This window comes from Erpetoichthys calabaricus, chromosome 3, assembly GCF_900747795.2.
Source record: "Erpetoichthys calabaricus chromosome 3, fErpCal1.3, whole genome shotgun sequence".
Classification (NCBI taxonomy): domain Eukaryota; kingdom Metazoa; phylum Chordata; class Cladistia; order Polypteriformes; family Polypteridae; genus Erpetoichthys; species Erpetoichthys calabaricus.
The window spans coordinates 261,357,376-261,375,935 of record NC_041396.2 but is presented as its reverse complement, the minus strand read 5'-3'; the positions used below and the strand labels follow the sequence as shown (position 1 = coordinate 261,375,935).

At 41.5% G+C, this 18,560-nt stretch overlaps 1 protein-coding gene across 3 annotated transcripts in view; it reads right to left on the bottom strand.

The window, feature by feature from the left end:
- The window catches only part of LOC114648870 (protein INCA1-like), an 88,056-nt gene that overhangs the window by 56,081 nt on the left and 13,415 nt on the right, over positions 1-18,560 (bottom strand). Inside the window, exons 1-3 of one of the 3 annotated variants that reach the window (XM_051924092.1) lie at positions 13,772-13,900; positions 1,333-1,432; positions 931-1,001 (exon numbers count right to left, since the gene is read on the bottom strand). In XM_051924092.1, the coding sequence (XP_051780052.1) occupies positions 931-1,001 (71 nt within the window). In that variant the 5' untranslated portion in view covers positions 1,333-1,432; positions 13,772-13,900. Of the gene's footprint in view, positions 1-930; positions 1,002-1,332; positions 1,433-13,771; positions 13,901-18,560 lie in introns of those variants that run through there. The other 2 variants (XM_051924091.1, XM_028798154.2) reach the window with 2 other exon arrangements.

Sequence of the window (18,560 nt, the reverse complement as noted above, 5' to 3'; positions counted from 1 at the left end):
ATCTGTGTGCATCTTCCTCCACTCTTGTACGTCACCCTATGTTCCTTCCTCTTCTTAAAATACATATTAATGGTATGTGTAACAGATTTTGTTAACTTCAAAGTTAATTAAAATAAAAGCAGCTTTTTCATGATACAAATTTCTTTAAACTCTACATACGCAATACACATGTATGCAACCACTGTAGCTACAGCGGACATTTTCCTGTGCTATTAGGTCTACTTATGTGGCACACAAATTAAATGCATCCTTACTTTTGCCAATAATGCACATCTCCTGAAAATATTCACAGTGGTCACGTTAACAACTTCCTTGTATTACAAGTACTAAATACAGTGTATTACCCAGTATAAATGGATGGACGGTTGGATGGACAAGCAGACATACAGACAGACAGATAGATCGAGCTATCGATCTTTATGTGTCCCAGGAGGGCATAATGTACATGGGCTAGATTCAAAACAGAACATTCAAAAATATGTACAGACACACAGACATGCTAATGAATATTGACAGTTCACTGCTATCATTTGGCACACAGGCTATTAGGAAGGTCTCAGCAGTGAATGAAATAACTAGACACTTTGGGGTTTAAGTGTTTTGAGAAATACATTGTACTGTTTGTAGCTTTTACAATGATTACAACATTCTGGTACATATGTATGGCACTGTCCCTATACTGTACATACTTATTTAAAGAATTGTGCAAGTATATTTACATTTGTTATCATTGTATCCAAAGGCACTTACAAGTCACAATCAATTCTTCTATGATTATACCCAGAGGTACATTAAATGACTTGCTCACATGTTGAATCACTGAAGGGCACCCATAAGTTGCAATGCCATTTAGTTTTATCCACAAAGCCATACTTTCTACACATTAAGAATTTAAAAATAAGAAAAACAATCATATGATTGTGTGCTTACTTGGCAAAAGGTAGAAATATGTCTTCGGTGTATTGCTGACTAAATTCTTTAACAGACATACCTGGAAGCATCTTTACAAAGAAAAATTTTAGAACATAGTTGGTCAATAAGTAGATACTATAACCACAACATATGAGCCTGTCTCACAAGAAAAAGTTAGAAGTCCATGTTTTTAAAACAATTAAAAGTTTTAGATACCTGAGATCACTTACAATCCTTTGAAAAAAATAAATGAAATAATAAAGAATAAAAACACTATATTTATTAACATAAACAAACAGGCAATTACCTGTATTAAATGTAATTTTTGTTGAATGAAAGCTAAAGACAAGCAGGTTCAAATAATGTAAGAAATAACAGTGGTCTTCATGGCTATAATGTAAACAAAATAATTCATCTTACTGTATGTCTAAACCAGGGTGTTTTTCTGCCATATGATAGTTGCTGTCAAGTTACTTCTCTGATCCCAGTACAACTGAACTGGCTTAAACAATTCTGAAAACTGAAAAGGAAAATAAATAAATAAAATACAATTACGAAAATATCTATAGAAGGAACTGAAAACACAATGAGAGATGTTAACAATTTATCATTCAGAAAAGCAACAATAAAATACTGTACTGTATATTTACACTGCAGCTGTATAAGAAATCCAGCCAACATAAGAATGCAATAAGCATATATATAACCTTTGAAAAAGTAAAATATATATTTAAAATAAAAATATTTTCCTTTACTGAAAAAAATTATGCTAAAATCGAGAACTGAAATAAAAAGTACTGAGCAAATATAAATAGTAACAAAACAGTATTACTGTAAGTATGCATCATTATTCATCATATCCTTCTGCTGCACTATGATAGTATATATTTTATTTTCTTAGAGTGTGCATTTTTTTTCCATTTACCATTTTTGTACTCCGTTATCTGCAATGTTTAGAGCTGAGATGCCACCTGTCAACTTCGATACAGGGCAGAAATCCACAACATAGTTCAATGAATCTTCCCAAACTATCATTTAACAGTAGTTTTGAGGCACCAACAAAAATGCTTTACATTGCACAGCCGACATGCAGTGTGAGTGCACATAACTTGAGCCCACTGGCCATTTGGAAGAAAGACACCTGACACTGACGGTGGTTGCCAACTGCCAAATCTCCCTCCAATATTTTGATACATCAATAGGTCTTTTATTTATCTAAAGTAGGGATATACAGTAAGGCAAAGTAAAGCAGGTTGAATGATATCATCGTAGAGCAGCCATTCAAGATTTTGTTTGACTGTGTTTAGCAAATGATACGTTGCTGGTTTTCTACATATTTCAGGAGAAGGAATGTTAGACAGCCCTAGAGAAAGGGAAGCTGGGTTGATCATAATATGTCCAAAATGATGTATTCAGCTGTGTGTTAACCAACTTGTAGACTGTGTCTTCTCTGTTAAGACACTTAAAAGTGTTTCTCAAAGACTTTTTTTAATGTTTGTATCTTTGGTACACCCTGAAAAATGAGATCACCTCAGATGAATTACTGACAGATACAGAATACATGATCCAAGACTATCAAAGGGAGTAGCCTCCAAATCAAGAATGATAAGAGCTCTCCTCTGTCAAATGAGACGGCATATTTTATAATAATTTCCAACATATGAAAAATTAATGACTTCATATTGTAAACAGTGTAACAGTGTAAACAGGCCGAAGAAGAAGGAGAAGGAGAAGAAGAGGGGGGAGATGTGTCTGGAGGCAGGAGGAGAGGAGGAAGGTAAAGAGGTGGAACTGACAGTAGGAACTTTGAATGTTGACAGTATGACTGGTAAGGGGAGAGAGTTAGCAGATATGATGGAGAGAAGGAAGGTTGATATATTGTGCGTGCAAGAGACTAAATGGAAAGGGAGTAAGGCCAGGAGAATCGGAGGTGGATTCAAATTGTTCTATCATGGTGTGGATAGGAGGAGAAATGGAGTAGGGATTATTCTGAAGGAACAGTATGTCAAGAGTGTCAGACAGAGTAATGATTATGAAGCTGGAAATAGGAGGTGTGATGATGAATGTTGTTAGTGCATATGCCCCGCAAGTTGGGTGTGCAATGGGTGAGAAAGAAGATTTTTGGAGTGAGTTGGATGAAGTGATGAACAGTGTACCCAAGGGACAGAAAGTGGTGATTGGAGTGAATTTCAATGGGCATGTTGGTGAAGGGAACAGAGGAGACGAGGAGGTGATGGGTAGGTATGGTGTCAAGGAGAGGAATGAAGAAGGTCAGAGGATAGTGGATTTTGCCAAAAGGATGGACATGGCTGTGGTGAATATGTATTTTAAGAAGAGGGAGGAACATAGGGTCACGTACAAGAGTGGAGGAAGATGCACACAGGTAGATTACATCCTATGCAGAAGAGTCGATCTGAAGGAGATTGAAGACTGAAAAGTGGTGGCAGGGAAAAGTGTAGTTAAGCAGCATAGGGTGGTGGTCTGTAGGATGACGTTGGAGATCAAGAAGAGGAAGAGAGTGATGGCAGAGTCAAGGATCAAATGGTGGAAGTTGAAAAAGGAAGACTGCAAGGTTGAGTTTAGGGAGGAGGTGAGACAGGCACTAGGTGGCAGTGAAGAGTTACCAGACAGCTGGGAAACTACAGCAGATGTAGTAAGGGTGACAGCAAGAAGGGTGCTTGGTGTGACATCTGGAAAGAGAAAGGAGGAATAGGAAACCTGGTGGTGGAATGAGGAAATACAGGAGAGTATAGAACATTAGAACACTCTAGACCAGGGGTCGGCAACCCGCGGCTCTGGAGCCACATGCGGCTCTTCAGCCTCCTTGCAGTGGCTCCCTTTGGCCTTGACAAAAAAATAAAAACCATGAAAATGAATAATGGCAATTTCTTAATTTAACTTGTATTTATATATATATATATATGTTTATTTACTACTACTACTACTGTTATACATTTTAACATCTAATTTAGAGAGTTTAATTCTGCGTGGACAGAAGCATTTGCCTTCACCGCCAACGACGCTGGCTTACCGGTGTGCTTAATATGTGGCGATAAATTATCGAACAACAAAAAATGTAACGTTGAAAGACATTTTCAAAACAAGCTCTCAGCATTCACTGAAAAATACCCAAGTGAAGATAAGCGAAAGAGAGCAATTTCGGAACTGCAACGGAAAGCTGAACAGAGCAAACATACTTTCAAAAAGTGGATCACTTCTACACAGTCAACTACAGCTGCTAGTTTTGTGGCAGCTCAAGAGATCGTAAGGAGGGGTAAGCCGTTCACAGACGGAGAATACATGAAAGAATCGTTCATAAAAATATCAGAGCATCTATTCTCCGACTTTAAAAACAAACGGGAAATTGTTCAGAAAATGCAAGCTGCATTTAGAGAAAGATTCAGTGAGTTCAGAAAGGAAAAACACACACTCTCTCCTTCCCTGTCACACCCCTGGACATCGACCCATCCCTGCTGAACACATCCGCATTCACAGGAGTAAGCCCGATCAAGAAATTGAACTGGACGACATAGCAGAGAAAGATTAATGGGTGTCCAAGTTCAAATGCCTGACAGCGGATCTTGAAGAAGTCACCCGTCAGAAGGCTACTCTCGCTAAAGAGCACAAATGGAGTGATATTGAAAACCTCCCCAAACCCGACAAATTTGTTTTCGACACATGGAGTGCCATTCCCGAAACGTATATGAACAAGAAAAAATATGCATTTGGAGTCCTGTCCATCTTTGGCTCAACATACTTAAGTGAGCAAGTTTCTCAAGCATGAACTTCATAAAGTCCAAATATCGCTCCCGCCTCACACATGAGAGCCTGCAGTCCTGTGTGAAGGTCAAAGTCACATTGTACAGCCCCGACATAGAGATGATCAGCAGCGAACTTCAGAAACAGAAGTCACTTTAAACAGGTGAGAACAATAGCATTTAATAGGCTATTATTTTTCAGAAAAACAAAACACATTCATTTCGGACCCGGAGCTGATGTAGGTTTTTTTGTATGTTCAGGTGTTTCAGTTGATTCAGCACGCTGAAATGGAATTTGATGTTTACTTTTTTAAAGCAGCTAAGCTACAGCTAAATGTTTTATTTATATTAAAGTGGGCTAGTTTTTTTTTTAATTTTACACAGGTATAGGAAGGACCCAAATAGGCCTGCATAGTTCAGTTTAATTTATTTCAAAGTAGCCCTACACATGCACACTGCACTTCTGTTTGTTGTATTCCGTGGTTGTAACATGTAAAATCTAAAAAAAAGATTAAAACTTTTAAAAGTTTATAAGCTGTGTTATGTTTTGCGGCTCCAGACTATTTTTCTTTGGAGGAAGGGGGGGGCAAAATGGCTCTTTTGATAGTGAAGGTTGCAGACCCCTGCTCTAGACGAGAACAGGCCATTCAGCCCAACAAAGCTTGCCAGTCCTATCTACTTATATACAGAGGAAGAGGATGGCAAAGAAGAAGTGGGATAATCAGAGAGATGCAGAAAGTAGACAAGAGTACAAGGAGATAAGGCACAATGTGAAAAGAGTGGTGGCGAAGGCTAAAGAAAAGGCATATGATAAGTTGTATGAGAGGGTGGACACTAAGGAGGGAGAAAAGGACCTGTACCGACTGGCTAGACAGAGGGAGCGAGCTGGGAAAGATGTGCAGCAGGTTAGGGTGATAAAGGATAAAGATGGAAACGTACTCACAAGTGAGGAGAGTGTGTTGAGCAGGTGGAAAGAGTACTTTGAGAGGCTGATAAATGAAGAGAACAAGAGAGAAAAGAGGTTGGATGATGTGGAGATAGTGAATCAGGGAGTGCAACAGATTAGCAAGGAGGAAGTAAGGACAGCTACGAAGAGGATGAAAAATGGAAAGGCCGTTGGTCCAGATGACATACCTATGGAAGTATGGAGGTGTTTAGGAGAGATGGCAGTGGAGATTTTAACCAGATTGTTTAATGGAATTTTGGAAAGTGAGAGGAGACCTGAGGAGTGGAGAAGTGTACTTGTGCCAATATTTACGAATAAGGAGGATGTGCAGGACTGCAGTAACTACAGGGGAATAAAATTGATGAGCCACAGCATGAAGTTATGGGAAAGAATAGTAGAAGCTAGGTTAAGAAGTGAGGTGATGATTAGTGAGCAACAGTATGGTTTCATGCCAAGAAAGAGCACCACAGATGCGATGTTTGCTCTGAGGATGTTGATGGAGAAGTTTAGAGAAGGCCAGAAGGAGTTGCATTGTGTCTTTGTGGACCTGGAGGAAGCATATGACAGGGTGCCTCGAGAGGAGCTGTGGTATTGTATGAGGAAGTCGGGAGTGGCAGAGAAGTATGTAAGAGTTGTACAGGATATGTACGAGGGAAGTGTGACCCTGCTGAGGTCTGCGGTAGGAGTGACGGATGCATTCAAGTTGCAGGTGGGATTACATCAGGGATCGGCTCTGAGCCCTTGCTTATTTGCAATGGTGATGGACAGGTTGACAAACGAGATTAGACACGAGTCCCCGTGGACTATGGTGTTTGATGATGACATTGTGATCTATAGCAATAGTAGGGAGCAGGTTGAGGAGACTCTGGAGAGGTGGAGATATGCTCTAGGGAGGAGAGGAATGAAGGTCAGTAGGAACAAGACAGAATACATGTGTGTAAATGAGAGGGAGGTCAGTGGAATGGTGAGGATGCAGGGAGTAGAGTTGGCGAAGGTGGATGAGTTTAAATACTTGGGATCAACAGTACAGAGTAATGGGGATTGTGGAAGAGAGGTGAAAAAGAGAGTGCAGGCAGGGTGGAATGGATGGAGAAGAGTGTCAGGAGTAAGGCATCAGCAAGAGTGAAAGGGAAGGTCTGCAGGACGGTAGTGAGACCAGCTATGTTATATGGGTTGGAGACGGTGGCACTGACCAGAAAGCAGGAGACAGAGCTGGAGGTGGCAGAGTTAAAGATTCTAAGATTTGCACTGGGTGTGACGAGGATGGATAGCATTAGAAATGAGTACATTAGAGGGTCAGCTCAAGTTGGACGGTTGGGAGACAAAGTCAGAGAGGCGAGATTGCGTTAGTTTAGACATGTGTTTATGGAGAGATGCTGTGTACATTGGGAGAAGGATGCTAAGGATAGAGCTGCCAGGGAAGAGGAAAAGAGGAAGGCCTAAGACAAGGTTTATGGATGTGGTGAGAGAGAACATGCAGGTGATGGGTGTAACAGAACAAGATGCAGAGGACAGAAAGATATGGAAGAAGATGATCCGTTGTGGCAACCCCTGACGGGAGCAGCCGAAAGAAGAAGAAGAAGATATTGTAAACAGTGTAGTAAACTGCATTATGAAATTTTTCATGTAAGGATGGCAAACGTTTCAAGTTAAACTTAATTATGATGCCAGACATTGGTAATGTGTTGCATGTTGTTTAACTCATGCAAGTAAAAATGTCACTGTACTCTGTAAATGTAACAATAATGACCCTATAAACCAATATTTTACATCTTATAGGTATGTCCAAGAAATTAACCAATATTTTACCTCCTGCAGGGATATACATGAAAAGAGACTCAAATAACATTGCTATTTGCCATTTTCTTTTTACATCAAGTCCAATAAAACACCTTCAAATGTATTAAATAATGTGATTATGATAGGTAATTTATTTAATTGTAAAGTAATTTTGATAAATATTTACGCACCCAGTGTGGATGATAGAGACTTCTTCTAAAATGTATTTGCATCCATTCCTAACGTGAACACTCATTAAATTATAAAGGTCGGAGACTTTAATTGTGTTTTAAATGCAGACCTGGATAGGTCTTCAGCTACAGGGGCAGTAACATCTAACACTTCAAAAACAATTGCACAGTTTGTAGTTGATTATAACATCACTCTCATGGAGATTTCCAAATCCAAACGTAACAGCATATTCCTTCTTCCCACCAGTACATCACTGTTACACAAGAATTATTTCTTTATATTTAAGAATTTTTTGCCCACAATCAAATCTTGCAAGTACTGTGCAATGATATTGTTATCTCCGACCACGCCCCTCTGATTATAGAGCTCAAATCACTACGCCCCACATACACATCACGCAGCTCGCCTCTTAACCCCCTGTTATTAGCTGGCAAGAACTGTACAGAATCTATATCCAAGGAAACTGACTTTTTTAGAGACAAACGCATCCTCAGAGGTCTCTGCAGGAATGCTCTGGGAAACTCTGAAGGCATATTTAAAAAGGACAGATTATTTCATTATCTCTCCCAAAAAAAAATCAGAAATCAAGAAGGCATCAGAGTTTATCAGTGAAATTGCTAGAATGGATCAAAGACACACCATGTCTCCAAATGAGGCACTTTGTAGGAAAAGACAGGCTTTGCAATCAGAACTCAACCTCTTGCCAACAGAAGAAATGGAACAATTCATTTTTAAATCGTGACATCATTATGATGAAAATGGAGAGAAGACTAATAAGATCGAAGCTTAACAAATCCACAGCATTATACAGACCAATTTTACTTCTGAATAATGATATTAAGATCCATCCATCCATTTTCCAACCCGCTGAATCCGAACAGGGTCACGGGGGTCTGCTGGAGCCAATCCCAGCCAACACAGGGCACAAGGCAGGAAACAATCCCGGGCAGGGTGCCAACCCACCGCAGGACACACACAAACACACCCACACACCAAGCACACACTAGGGCCAATTTAGAATCGCCAATCCACCTAACCTGCATGTCTTTGGACTGTGGGAGGAAACCCACACAGACACGGGGAGAACATGCAAACTCCATGCAGGGAGGACCCGGGAATCGAACCCAGGTCCCCAGATCTCCCAACTGCGAGGCAGCAGCGCTACCCACTGCGCCACCGTGCCGCCCTGATATTAAGATGCTTTCCAAAATTCTAGCTAGAAGGACTGAGAAAGTGCTTCTTTTGGAAAATATCGCAAGACCAAACCGGATTTATTAAAGGCAGACACTTAGCTTCCAATCTTCGACACCTGTTTCATGTAATACAGTGCATCCGGACAGTATTCACAGCACATCACTTTTTCCACATTTTGTTATGTTACAGCCTTATTCCAAAATGGATTAAATTCATTTTTTTCCTCAGAATTCTACACACAACACCCGATAATGACAACGTGAAAAAAGTTTACTTGAGGTTTTAGCAAATTTATTAAAAATGAAAAAAACGGAGAAATCACATGTACATAAGTATTCACAGCCTTTGCTCAATACTTTGTCGATGCACCTTTGGCAGCAATTACAGCCTCAAGTCTTTTTGAATATGATGCCACAAGCTTGGCACACCTATCCTTGGACAGTTTCACCCATTCCTCTTTGCAGCACCTCTCAAGCTCCATCAGGTTGGATGGGAAGTGTCGGTGCACAGCCATTTTAAGATCTCTCCAGAGATGTTCAATCGGATTCAAGTCTGGGCTCTGGCTGGGCCACTCAAGGACATTCACAGAGTTGTCCTGAAGCCACTCCTTTGATATCTTGGCTATGTGCTTAGGGTCGTTGTCCTGCTGAAAGATGAACCGTCGCCTCAGTCTGAGGTCAAGAGCGCTCTGGAGCAGGTTTTCATCCAGGATGTCTCTGTACATTGCCGCAGTCATCTTTTCCTTTATCCTGACTAGTCTCCCAGTTCCTGCCGCTGAAAAACATCCCCACAGCATGATGCTGCCACCACCATGCTTCACTGTAGAGATGGTGCCAGGTTTCCTCCAAACGTGACGCCTGGCATTCACACCAAAGAGTTCAATCTTTGTCTCATCAGACCAGAAAATTTTCTTTCTCATGGTCTGAGAGTCCTTCAGGTGCCTTTTGGCAAACTCCAGGCGGGCTGCCATGTGCCTTTTACTAAGGAGTGGCTTCTGTCTGGCCACTCTACCATACAGGCCTGATTGGTGGATTGCTGCAGAGATGGTTGTCCTTCTGGAAGGTTCTCCTCTCTCCACAGAGGACCTCTGGAGCTCTGACAGAGTGACGACTGGGTTCTTGGTCACCTCCCTGACTAAGGCCCTTCTTAGGCCTTAGCAGCAGAAATTTTTCTGTAACCTTCCCCAGATTTTTGCCTCGAGACAATCCTGTCTCGGAGGTCTACAGACAATTCCTTTAGATAGATAGATAGATAGATAGATAGATAGATAGATAGATAGATACTTATGTACATGTGCTTTCTCAATTTTTTTATTTTTAATAAATTTGCAAAAATCTCAAGTAAACTTTTTTCACATTGTCATTATGGGGTATTGTGTGTAGAATTCTGAGGAAAAAAATGAATTTAATCCATTTTGGAATAAGGCTGTAACATAATAAAATGTGGAAAAAGTGATGCGCTGTGAATACTTTCCGGATGCACTGTATATTCTCCCATATAGTCTAACATCCTGGAGATCGTATTATCTTTGGATCCAGAAAAAAGCACATGGTATGGTTGAATGGGACTACCTATTCACTACATTGTACAAATTTGGGTTTAGCCCGAACATACGTTGTGGAAGAATAATTTTAGGGTAATATAACTTTCATCTTAAAGAAATAGCATAAATAGCATAAAGGATTAATAAATGTCAGAAACCTTTGCAGGCATATCAGGAAACCAGATAAACATCAAGTGAACAACAAAATATACTGAAAGATGACTAAGAAATGACTAAGAAATGAGCAGATGTCCTGTAAACAACCAGAATGGACAGCTGTTATATGCACAGAAATTTCAAGGGTGGTGGCTCAACTCAAAGGTATAAGAAGAACCAGAAAATATAATAGAGTTTTATTTTATATAAGTAATTTGGGTGTAATCCAACAAACCAACCACATTAAATGTATGCCTTGTTTGACACTGTATGTAAATTCAATAGTTTATAAAATTATTCTTTTATTCTATTCTTTGTTTCTCTGATCATTCTGCCCATGTTCTAACAGACTCTAAGGCATTTTGCCGAGGAGTAATTAAAAGATACAATGAACAGCTTTTCTCCTACCTGATTAATGATTTCTCCTGTTACAGGATGATTCTTTCTTTAATAAGATGTTAAATTTCTACTACAATTTGCATGGATCTAATTTCTATATACCAGTAAAGAAGCTTCAGTTTGATTTAATGATTTCTCCTGTTACAGGATGATTCTTTCTTTAATAAGATGTTAAATTTCTATCACAATGTGCATGGATCTAATTGCTATATGCCAGTAAAGAAGCTTCAGTGTGTATTAACAACATTATTTCAGACTACTTCACACTAGAACATGGTACAAGACAAGGATGCCCCTTCTCACCACTGCTATTTGAAATCACCATTAGACCACTGGCTGTTCACTTTTGAAATACATCTGACATAAAAGGGATTATCAGAGAAGGACTTGAACAGAAAATATGTCTATATGCAAATGATATGATACTATACAGTATATATCATACCACAAATTTCTATGCCTGCAGTCTTTTTTCAACAAAAGTTTGCTGTTTGCATGGATAAACTTAAAGAAGATGTGCATAGATGGTCTACTCTCCATCTCACTTTAGCAGGGAGAATTAACACTGTCAAAATTAATATCCTTCCCATGCTTCTTTTTCTATTTCAAAGCATCCCCATATACATTAACAAATACTTTTTAAGAAATAAAATTCAATCATAACCTCATTTACTTCAATTCAATTCAAAACATCCATGCATCCAAACGACGAATCTACAACAACCTAAAGCAAAAGGTGGCATCGCCCTATCTAACTTTCAATTTTATTACTGGGCAGCAAATATATAAGCTACAAAAACCTGGACATTGACACACATAAATGAACACAAATAAGCTTGGTCTGCAATAGAAATAAAGTCCTGAAGTATTTCTTTATATTCCTTCCTTTGTACCCCAGTAAATACAAGTTATTGTGTTGTGGTGTGAAATTTTGTACACAAGTTGATAAATATTTTGTATGTGTTTATTTGTAACTTAGACAAAGCAATGTAATATTGGTTTGATGTTTAACTAACCCCCACAACATCTCCCCACCCCCACCCCCACCCCACCTTTAGGACTGCTTCAGGTTAGTGAGGAATTTTATGACAGGGATAGGGGAAGTGCCTAAAACAGTTTGGCAAGTGATTCGCTGCAGGACTCTCTCAATCAACTCTCACAAGAAAGCTAGACTTCCTAGCTGGCAATCATCAGCTCAACAAATGGTTTTGGGGACAAGTGTGAAAGTTATTGTGTGCCCCCATTGGTCTGATGTATGGCTGTTTAGGATTAGTTTGAATCAGAGGCCATTCTGGACCACAACACCCTATTGGTGTGAGGATTTGTACAAAGAATGTATAAATTCTGTTGCTTTACACCTCCCTCTCTCTCACACCATCACGATGAAGGGGCATCTCACACACCATGGACTGAAAAGACCACACCGAGAAGCACAACCCTGCAGACATATTGAGACAAGTATGTGGCCTGTTCTGAAGAAAGCTGAATAAAAATGACGGCTTAACTAGAGATATTTTAAGTAACTAACAAGTTTGTGTGCCGCCTGAAAGTACACATCCGCATTCATCGGGTTGTATGGTTGCCAATACTCAAATATACTTTGCTTATTATTACTTATGAATATCTATATATATAATTCACTAAGCAGCCGACCAGGGCACGCAAGACAACCATGGGATACGCACGACATAGCCACGCCCGCCAACTCATACAGCCACGCCCACCAACTGTAAGACCATGGGATACGACGACAACTCACAGAACCACGCCCACCAACTCTAAGACCATGGTAATAGAACACCTGCCTAAGCCCACCTGACTGTTACCAGCATTCACCGCAATGTACTGGAGTGTAAAACTATCGCAGCTTCTAAGCTTTCAGCCACGTGAGATTGAGCAATAACAGGTCTGTGATGCCCTTAGAAGTCCGGGGCTGCACGCGCGCTACACTGAATGGATCAACGTGTGTCCGTTGAACCCCATGCATGATGGGGACCGGGGCTTGCAATTGTTCCCCACGAACGAGGAATTCCCAGTAAGTGCGGGTCATAAGCTTGCACTGATTAAGTCCCTGCCCTTTGTACAAACCACCCGTCGCTACTACCAATTGGATGATTTAGTGAGGTCCTCAGATCGGCCCTGCCGCAGTTGCTCGTGGCCTCTGGTGGAGCGCCGAGAAGAGATCGAACTTGACTATCTAGAGGTAAAAGTCATAATTCCACCTTACGGAAGAATCATTACCGGTTTTGCCGACCCGTCATTGGACAGTTAGGACCCGAAACCTCTCGGGCCCGCTTCCCCGCCCTCTCTCCAGAGAGGTGGAGGGGGCGGAAAGGGCGTCCTTCCCCTCACCCCCCATTCCACCCTCCGCGCCCGACCGACATCCAGCCCCGTCCCTCGCTCTGGGAGGCGGGGGCACGGCGGCGGTCCTCCAGTTTTCAGTCACGGACAATTCTATGTTGCTCTCTCCAGAGTTCCATCTTTTCATTCACTTACAGTCATATCCTCAAACCCACCCCATTTGGACAACTGTGTCTTTCATCAATACATAATTATGAAGCGTATGCTACACCGCGGGTTGGCTAGTTATAAATAATACATTATTAAAAGTGTAACTTAACTCCTGCTTGTCTTTTACTCTATGTAATTACTTAAAGTTATAGATGTAGAAGGGAAGGTGGGGAGAAGTTATAAAGTGCAAGACCTTATAAACAGTGGTAAGTCCATGAGATTTGAGGCAAAGGCTACACAAATAAGACAATAAAGATTACAAAATGGGAAAGTAGAATAATATATAACTCTACCAAGACAAAATATATTGTCAATATACTAACAACCTAACTGTTGGAAGCACTTCAAGACAGGGAAGCTTTTTTTTTTTTTTGGTGTTACCGGTGTTCCCAGAAGGGGGTGTTCCATCTCACAGGGCACCCTGGAAATCATCGAGAGGAATCACAGCACATGGCTCAATGGCAACTCTGGTCTGTACCAGGAACTCAGAAGGATGGCTGCGAGGGCTCTGAGGGCAAATAAAGAGGCGTTTGTTAGAGGAATTTGTGAGCAAGTGACGCACCCTCTGTGGTCTAGTGACCCATGTCCAGCTTACAGAGGAACCGAAGCATTACGCACATCCGAATCTGTTCCTAGGAGAGTCGCAGTAAGGGCAGCAGATGGAACGATCCTTACTGATGACACTGCAGTTGTGACCCGTTGGGCTGGCTACTTTGAGCAGTTGTTCAAAGCTGATCCTCCAGCTAGGACGTTGAATATCTCTGGGTTCACGGTTCTTGAGGCTGATCCTCCAATTAGCTGTGAACCACCCAGTCTCACTGAGATTGAACAGGTGGTGAACCAGCTGAGGGGAAGAAAGGCTGCAGGGATCTGTGGTATCCGGAGTGAACTTCTCCACGCTGGTGGTAAGGCTGTCCTCCTGGCACTGCAAGCGATCTTTGCTTCCATTTGGGAGACTGACATCATCCCAACTGACTGGAAAATGGGACTTGTCATCCCTGTCTGGAAAGGGAAGGGTGATCTCTGTGCCAGGTAAGGTCCTTGCTAGGGTCATCCTCAATAGGATCCGTGATCACTTGTTTACCTACCAGCGACCGGAACAGTCTGGTTTTTACGTCTAAGAAGTCTACCATCAACCGCATTCTGGCACAGGAGGGTTCTCATGGAGCGCAAACGCGAATATCGGCAGAGTTTCTTTGCAGCCATTGTCGATTTTCGTAAGGCGTTCGTCTCAGTTGATCGAGCTGCCCTGTGGGCCATCCTGAGGGTTCGCGGGATCCCGTCGTGGTATTAGATATCATGGCCGGCCTGTACACTGGTACTGTAATTGCTGCACAGAGTGGAGGCAGACCTGTGCTTTTCCCAGTTGATTCTGGGGTTCATCAGGGGTGTGTTCTTGGTCCTACTCTGTTCAATGCTTGTATTGGGCAAGGTCGTGGGGTCCAGTAGCTGTGGGGTATCTGTTGGTAAAGAATGATTCACGGATCTTCACTTTGCTGACGATGCTGTGATCTTCGCTGAGTCAATGGAGGCTCTGATCGGGGCATTCGAGGGACTGAGCAAGGAGTCTGAGTGTCTGGGCTTGCGAGTGTCCTGGATAAAAACCAAGATCCAGGCCTTTAATGACTTCTTGGACACAGCTATCAGCAGTGTGTCTGTCTGCGGAGAGAGTGTCGACCTTGTCGAGAGGTTTACTTACCTTGGCAGTGACATTCATGTCTCTGGTGACTCTTTCCATTAAGTCAGTAGACAGATTGGGAGAGCATGGGGGGTCATGAGGTCGCTGGAAAGGGGTGTGTGGTGCTCCCAATATCTATGCAAAAGGACGAAGGTCCAAGTCTTTAGAGTCCTGGTGCTTCCTGTCTTACTATTTGGTTGCGAGACTTAGACGCTATCCAGTGACCTGAGACGAAGACTGGACTCCTTTGGTGCTGTCTCTCTCCGGAAATTCCTTGGGTACTGTTGGTTTGACTGTGTGTCGAATGAGCAGTTGTTCATGAAGTCCAAAATGAGGTACATTACCTGCATTGTGAGGGACCGTCAGTTACGGCAATACAACCATGTGGCAGGTTTCCCAGAGGGTGATCCAGCTCGAAGGATCCTTACTGTTGTGGACCCGAGTGGCTAGACCAGGCCAAGGGGTTGCCAACGTAACACCTGGCTGCGGCAGATAGAGGGTCATTTCCGGAGGGTGGGACTGGACCACGTGTCTGCCTGGGGGGTTTCCAACCGGGATCCCGAGCAGTTTTGTCATGTAGTGGGTGCGGCAATGCACTGTACCAGTGCATGCTCCTCAACTTGACTTGACTTTACCCCTACACAATAACCATTTTTTCCCACCCTCTCAAACGTGCACAGTTGTTAATGTTTCGAAAACATACAGGATTAAATCATTTAGAGATTTGAATACAGATAATGTCTTTGCGTCCTGCGAACAAAAATCTTTTATCAAGCACATATAGCTCGTTTAAAATTGTCCAAAATGTTCTTAGGGCAAGATCAACCTGAAAATGTTGTAATCGTTGTAGTCTTAAGTTTGACTTGATTTATATCGAATGTTACTTGCTTTTAATAAAATCAGTTTCAAAAAAAGCATGCCCATTATGCCTATAAAATATAAAAAGGATATCGACTGCCCTGTGACAATAATCCAACACGTGAAGCATAAACCAGACTTTAAAAAGACAAATGTCACAGCTACTAGGGCATCACAAATATTTTTAGTAATAATAAGTGTTGCATTAATCATACCAAAAGCTGGAACATCACAAACATTTTTAGTAATAAGTGTTGCATTTGTCATACCAAAAGCTGGAACATCACAAACATTTTTAGTAATAAAAAGCATTGCATTTGCCATTCAAAATGATGGCCCATCACAAACAATAACACTTCTTTAACAAATCCCATACCAAATGGCATACAACATAGACAAATGCATTGCATGGTGCACTGTAAACATTAATGCTGAGGTCTACATTGACTAGATTACAACACATCTTAGACAGGTTGCACAGCTAGTAAGCAAATATGAGTATACAAGTCTCCCTTCACTATAGACGGATAATGAAAGGAATTACATGATGTACCAGCCGTCCCCCACGGCTCTGCCCGTGTAGTAACAGGAAACAGGACTGTGAGGAAGGCCTTGCCCAGCTCCCCACTCCTGATGTCACGCTTCCCCCTCCCCTTGGCCCGCAGCCTGTGCCTTGGATTAGCGTGAATCTATCACTCCTGCAAGCAAACTATGATGCTTAGTGTGATGACAGAAGCTCACAAAATCAACCGGAATGTTCTAGCAAATTACAGAAAAAAAACGTTAAGTAGTTTTCTCATGAAAAGTGGACAGACATACAGATAGATATTGGATTTTATATGTACAGTGATCCCTCGCTATATCGCGCTTCGCCTTTCGCAGCTTCACTCTATCGCGGATTTTATATGTAAGCATATTTAAATATATATCGCGGATTTTTTGCTGGTTCGCGGATTTCTGAGGACAATGGGTCTTTTAATTTCTGGTACATGCTTCCTCAGTTGGGTTGCCCAGTTGATTTCATACAAGGGACGCTATTGGCAGATGGCTGAGAAGCTACCCAACTTACTTTTCTCTATCTCTCTCTTGCGCTGACTTTCTCTGATCCTGAAGTAGGGGGTGTGAGCAGGGGGGCTGTTCACACACCTAGACGATACGGACACTCGTCTGAAAATGCTGAAAGATTATCTTCACGGTGCTACCTTCTGTGCAGCTGCTTCCTGAAGCGATATGCTGCACGGTGCTTCGCATACTTAAAAGCTCAAAGGGCACGTATTGATTTTTGACTGAAAAACAAACTCTGTCTCTCTCTCTCTCTCTCTTTCTCTGCTCCTGACGGAGGGTGTGTGAGCTGCCGCCTTCAACAGCTTTGTACCGGCGGTGCTTCGCATACTTAAAAGCCAAACAGCCCTATTGATTTGTTTGCTTTGTCTTTGACAGTCTGTGCTCCTGACGGGCACTCCTTTGAAGAGGAAGATATGTTTGCATTCTTTTAATTGTGAGACGGAACTGTCATCTCTGTCTTGTCATGGAGCACAGTTTAAACTTTTGAAAAAGAGACAAATGTTTGCTTGCAGTGTTTGAATAACGTTCCTGTCTCCCTACAACCTCCTGTGTTTCTGCGCAAATCTGTGACCCAAGCATGACAATATAAAAATAACCATATAAACATATGGTTTCTACTTCGCAGATTTTCTTATTTCGCGGGTGGCTCTGGAACGCAACCCCCGCGATGGAGGAGGGATTACTGTATAGAGATATGATGCTATGCGTAAGTAGCTATAAAAACTTTTATCTTACAGTGAAAGGCTTTTATTAATGAAACAGACAGTCATCTATTCAAATGTATGATGCTCCATGAAGGCTTTCTTTAAGATGGAGTAGTGTGTGTGTGGCTCCCCAAATGCCAGTTTGTAAGTATGATGGTATTGAAAGGCTTATTTATAAATATTTTGGATTTACACTACGTATTTTATTCTGCCTCTTGCAATGAGAGTTGAAGCAAAATGACACCTTTTATTGGCTAGCTAAGCAGATTACAATATGCAAGATTTCAAGGAAGCTCAGGTTCCGTCTTCAGGCAAGATGTAATGCAGAAAATAGACTTACCTGTATTTATATACATCAAGGGTGGGCAATGTCGGTCCTGGAGGTCCACAGTGGCTGCAGGTTTTTGTTCCAACCCAGTTTCTTAATGAGAACTCAATTATTGCTGTGACATTTTGATGCTTCATTATAGTGGTCACACTGATTAAGGTTCCCCGCCCTTAGTTGCTTATTTCAGTCTTAAAACAGCTGCATTTACTGTTTAAATGGCTTGTTATCAGCAACAAAATGCAAATAACAAATGAGGCAGCAGTTCTCCATCCAACTTGTTTCCATTTACACCTGTCTGGATTCATCATGCACTATTTGGTTTAATAAAACACTTGATAGAAAAATATGACAGACTGAAAATTACCCGTTTTAGGCTTCAAATCATTTGGATGATATCCTTGGAAAGGAAAAAATCTACAGTACAAGAACCTAGCATCACAGACTGACAAGCCATAAAATTAAATATGGTCTGAGATTGGGAAGGATTGGTTAAACAACTGGGGTGGAATGAAAACCTACAGCCACTGCAGCCCTCCA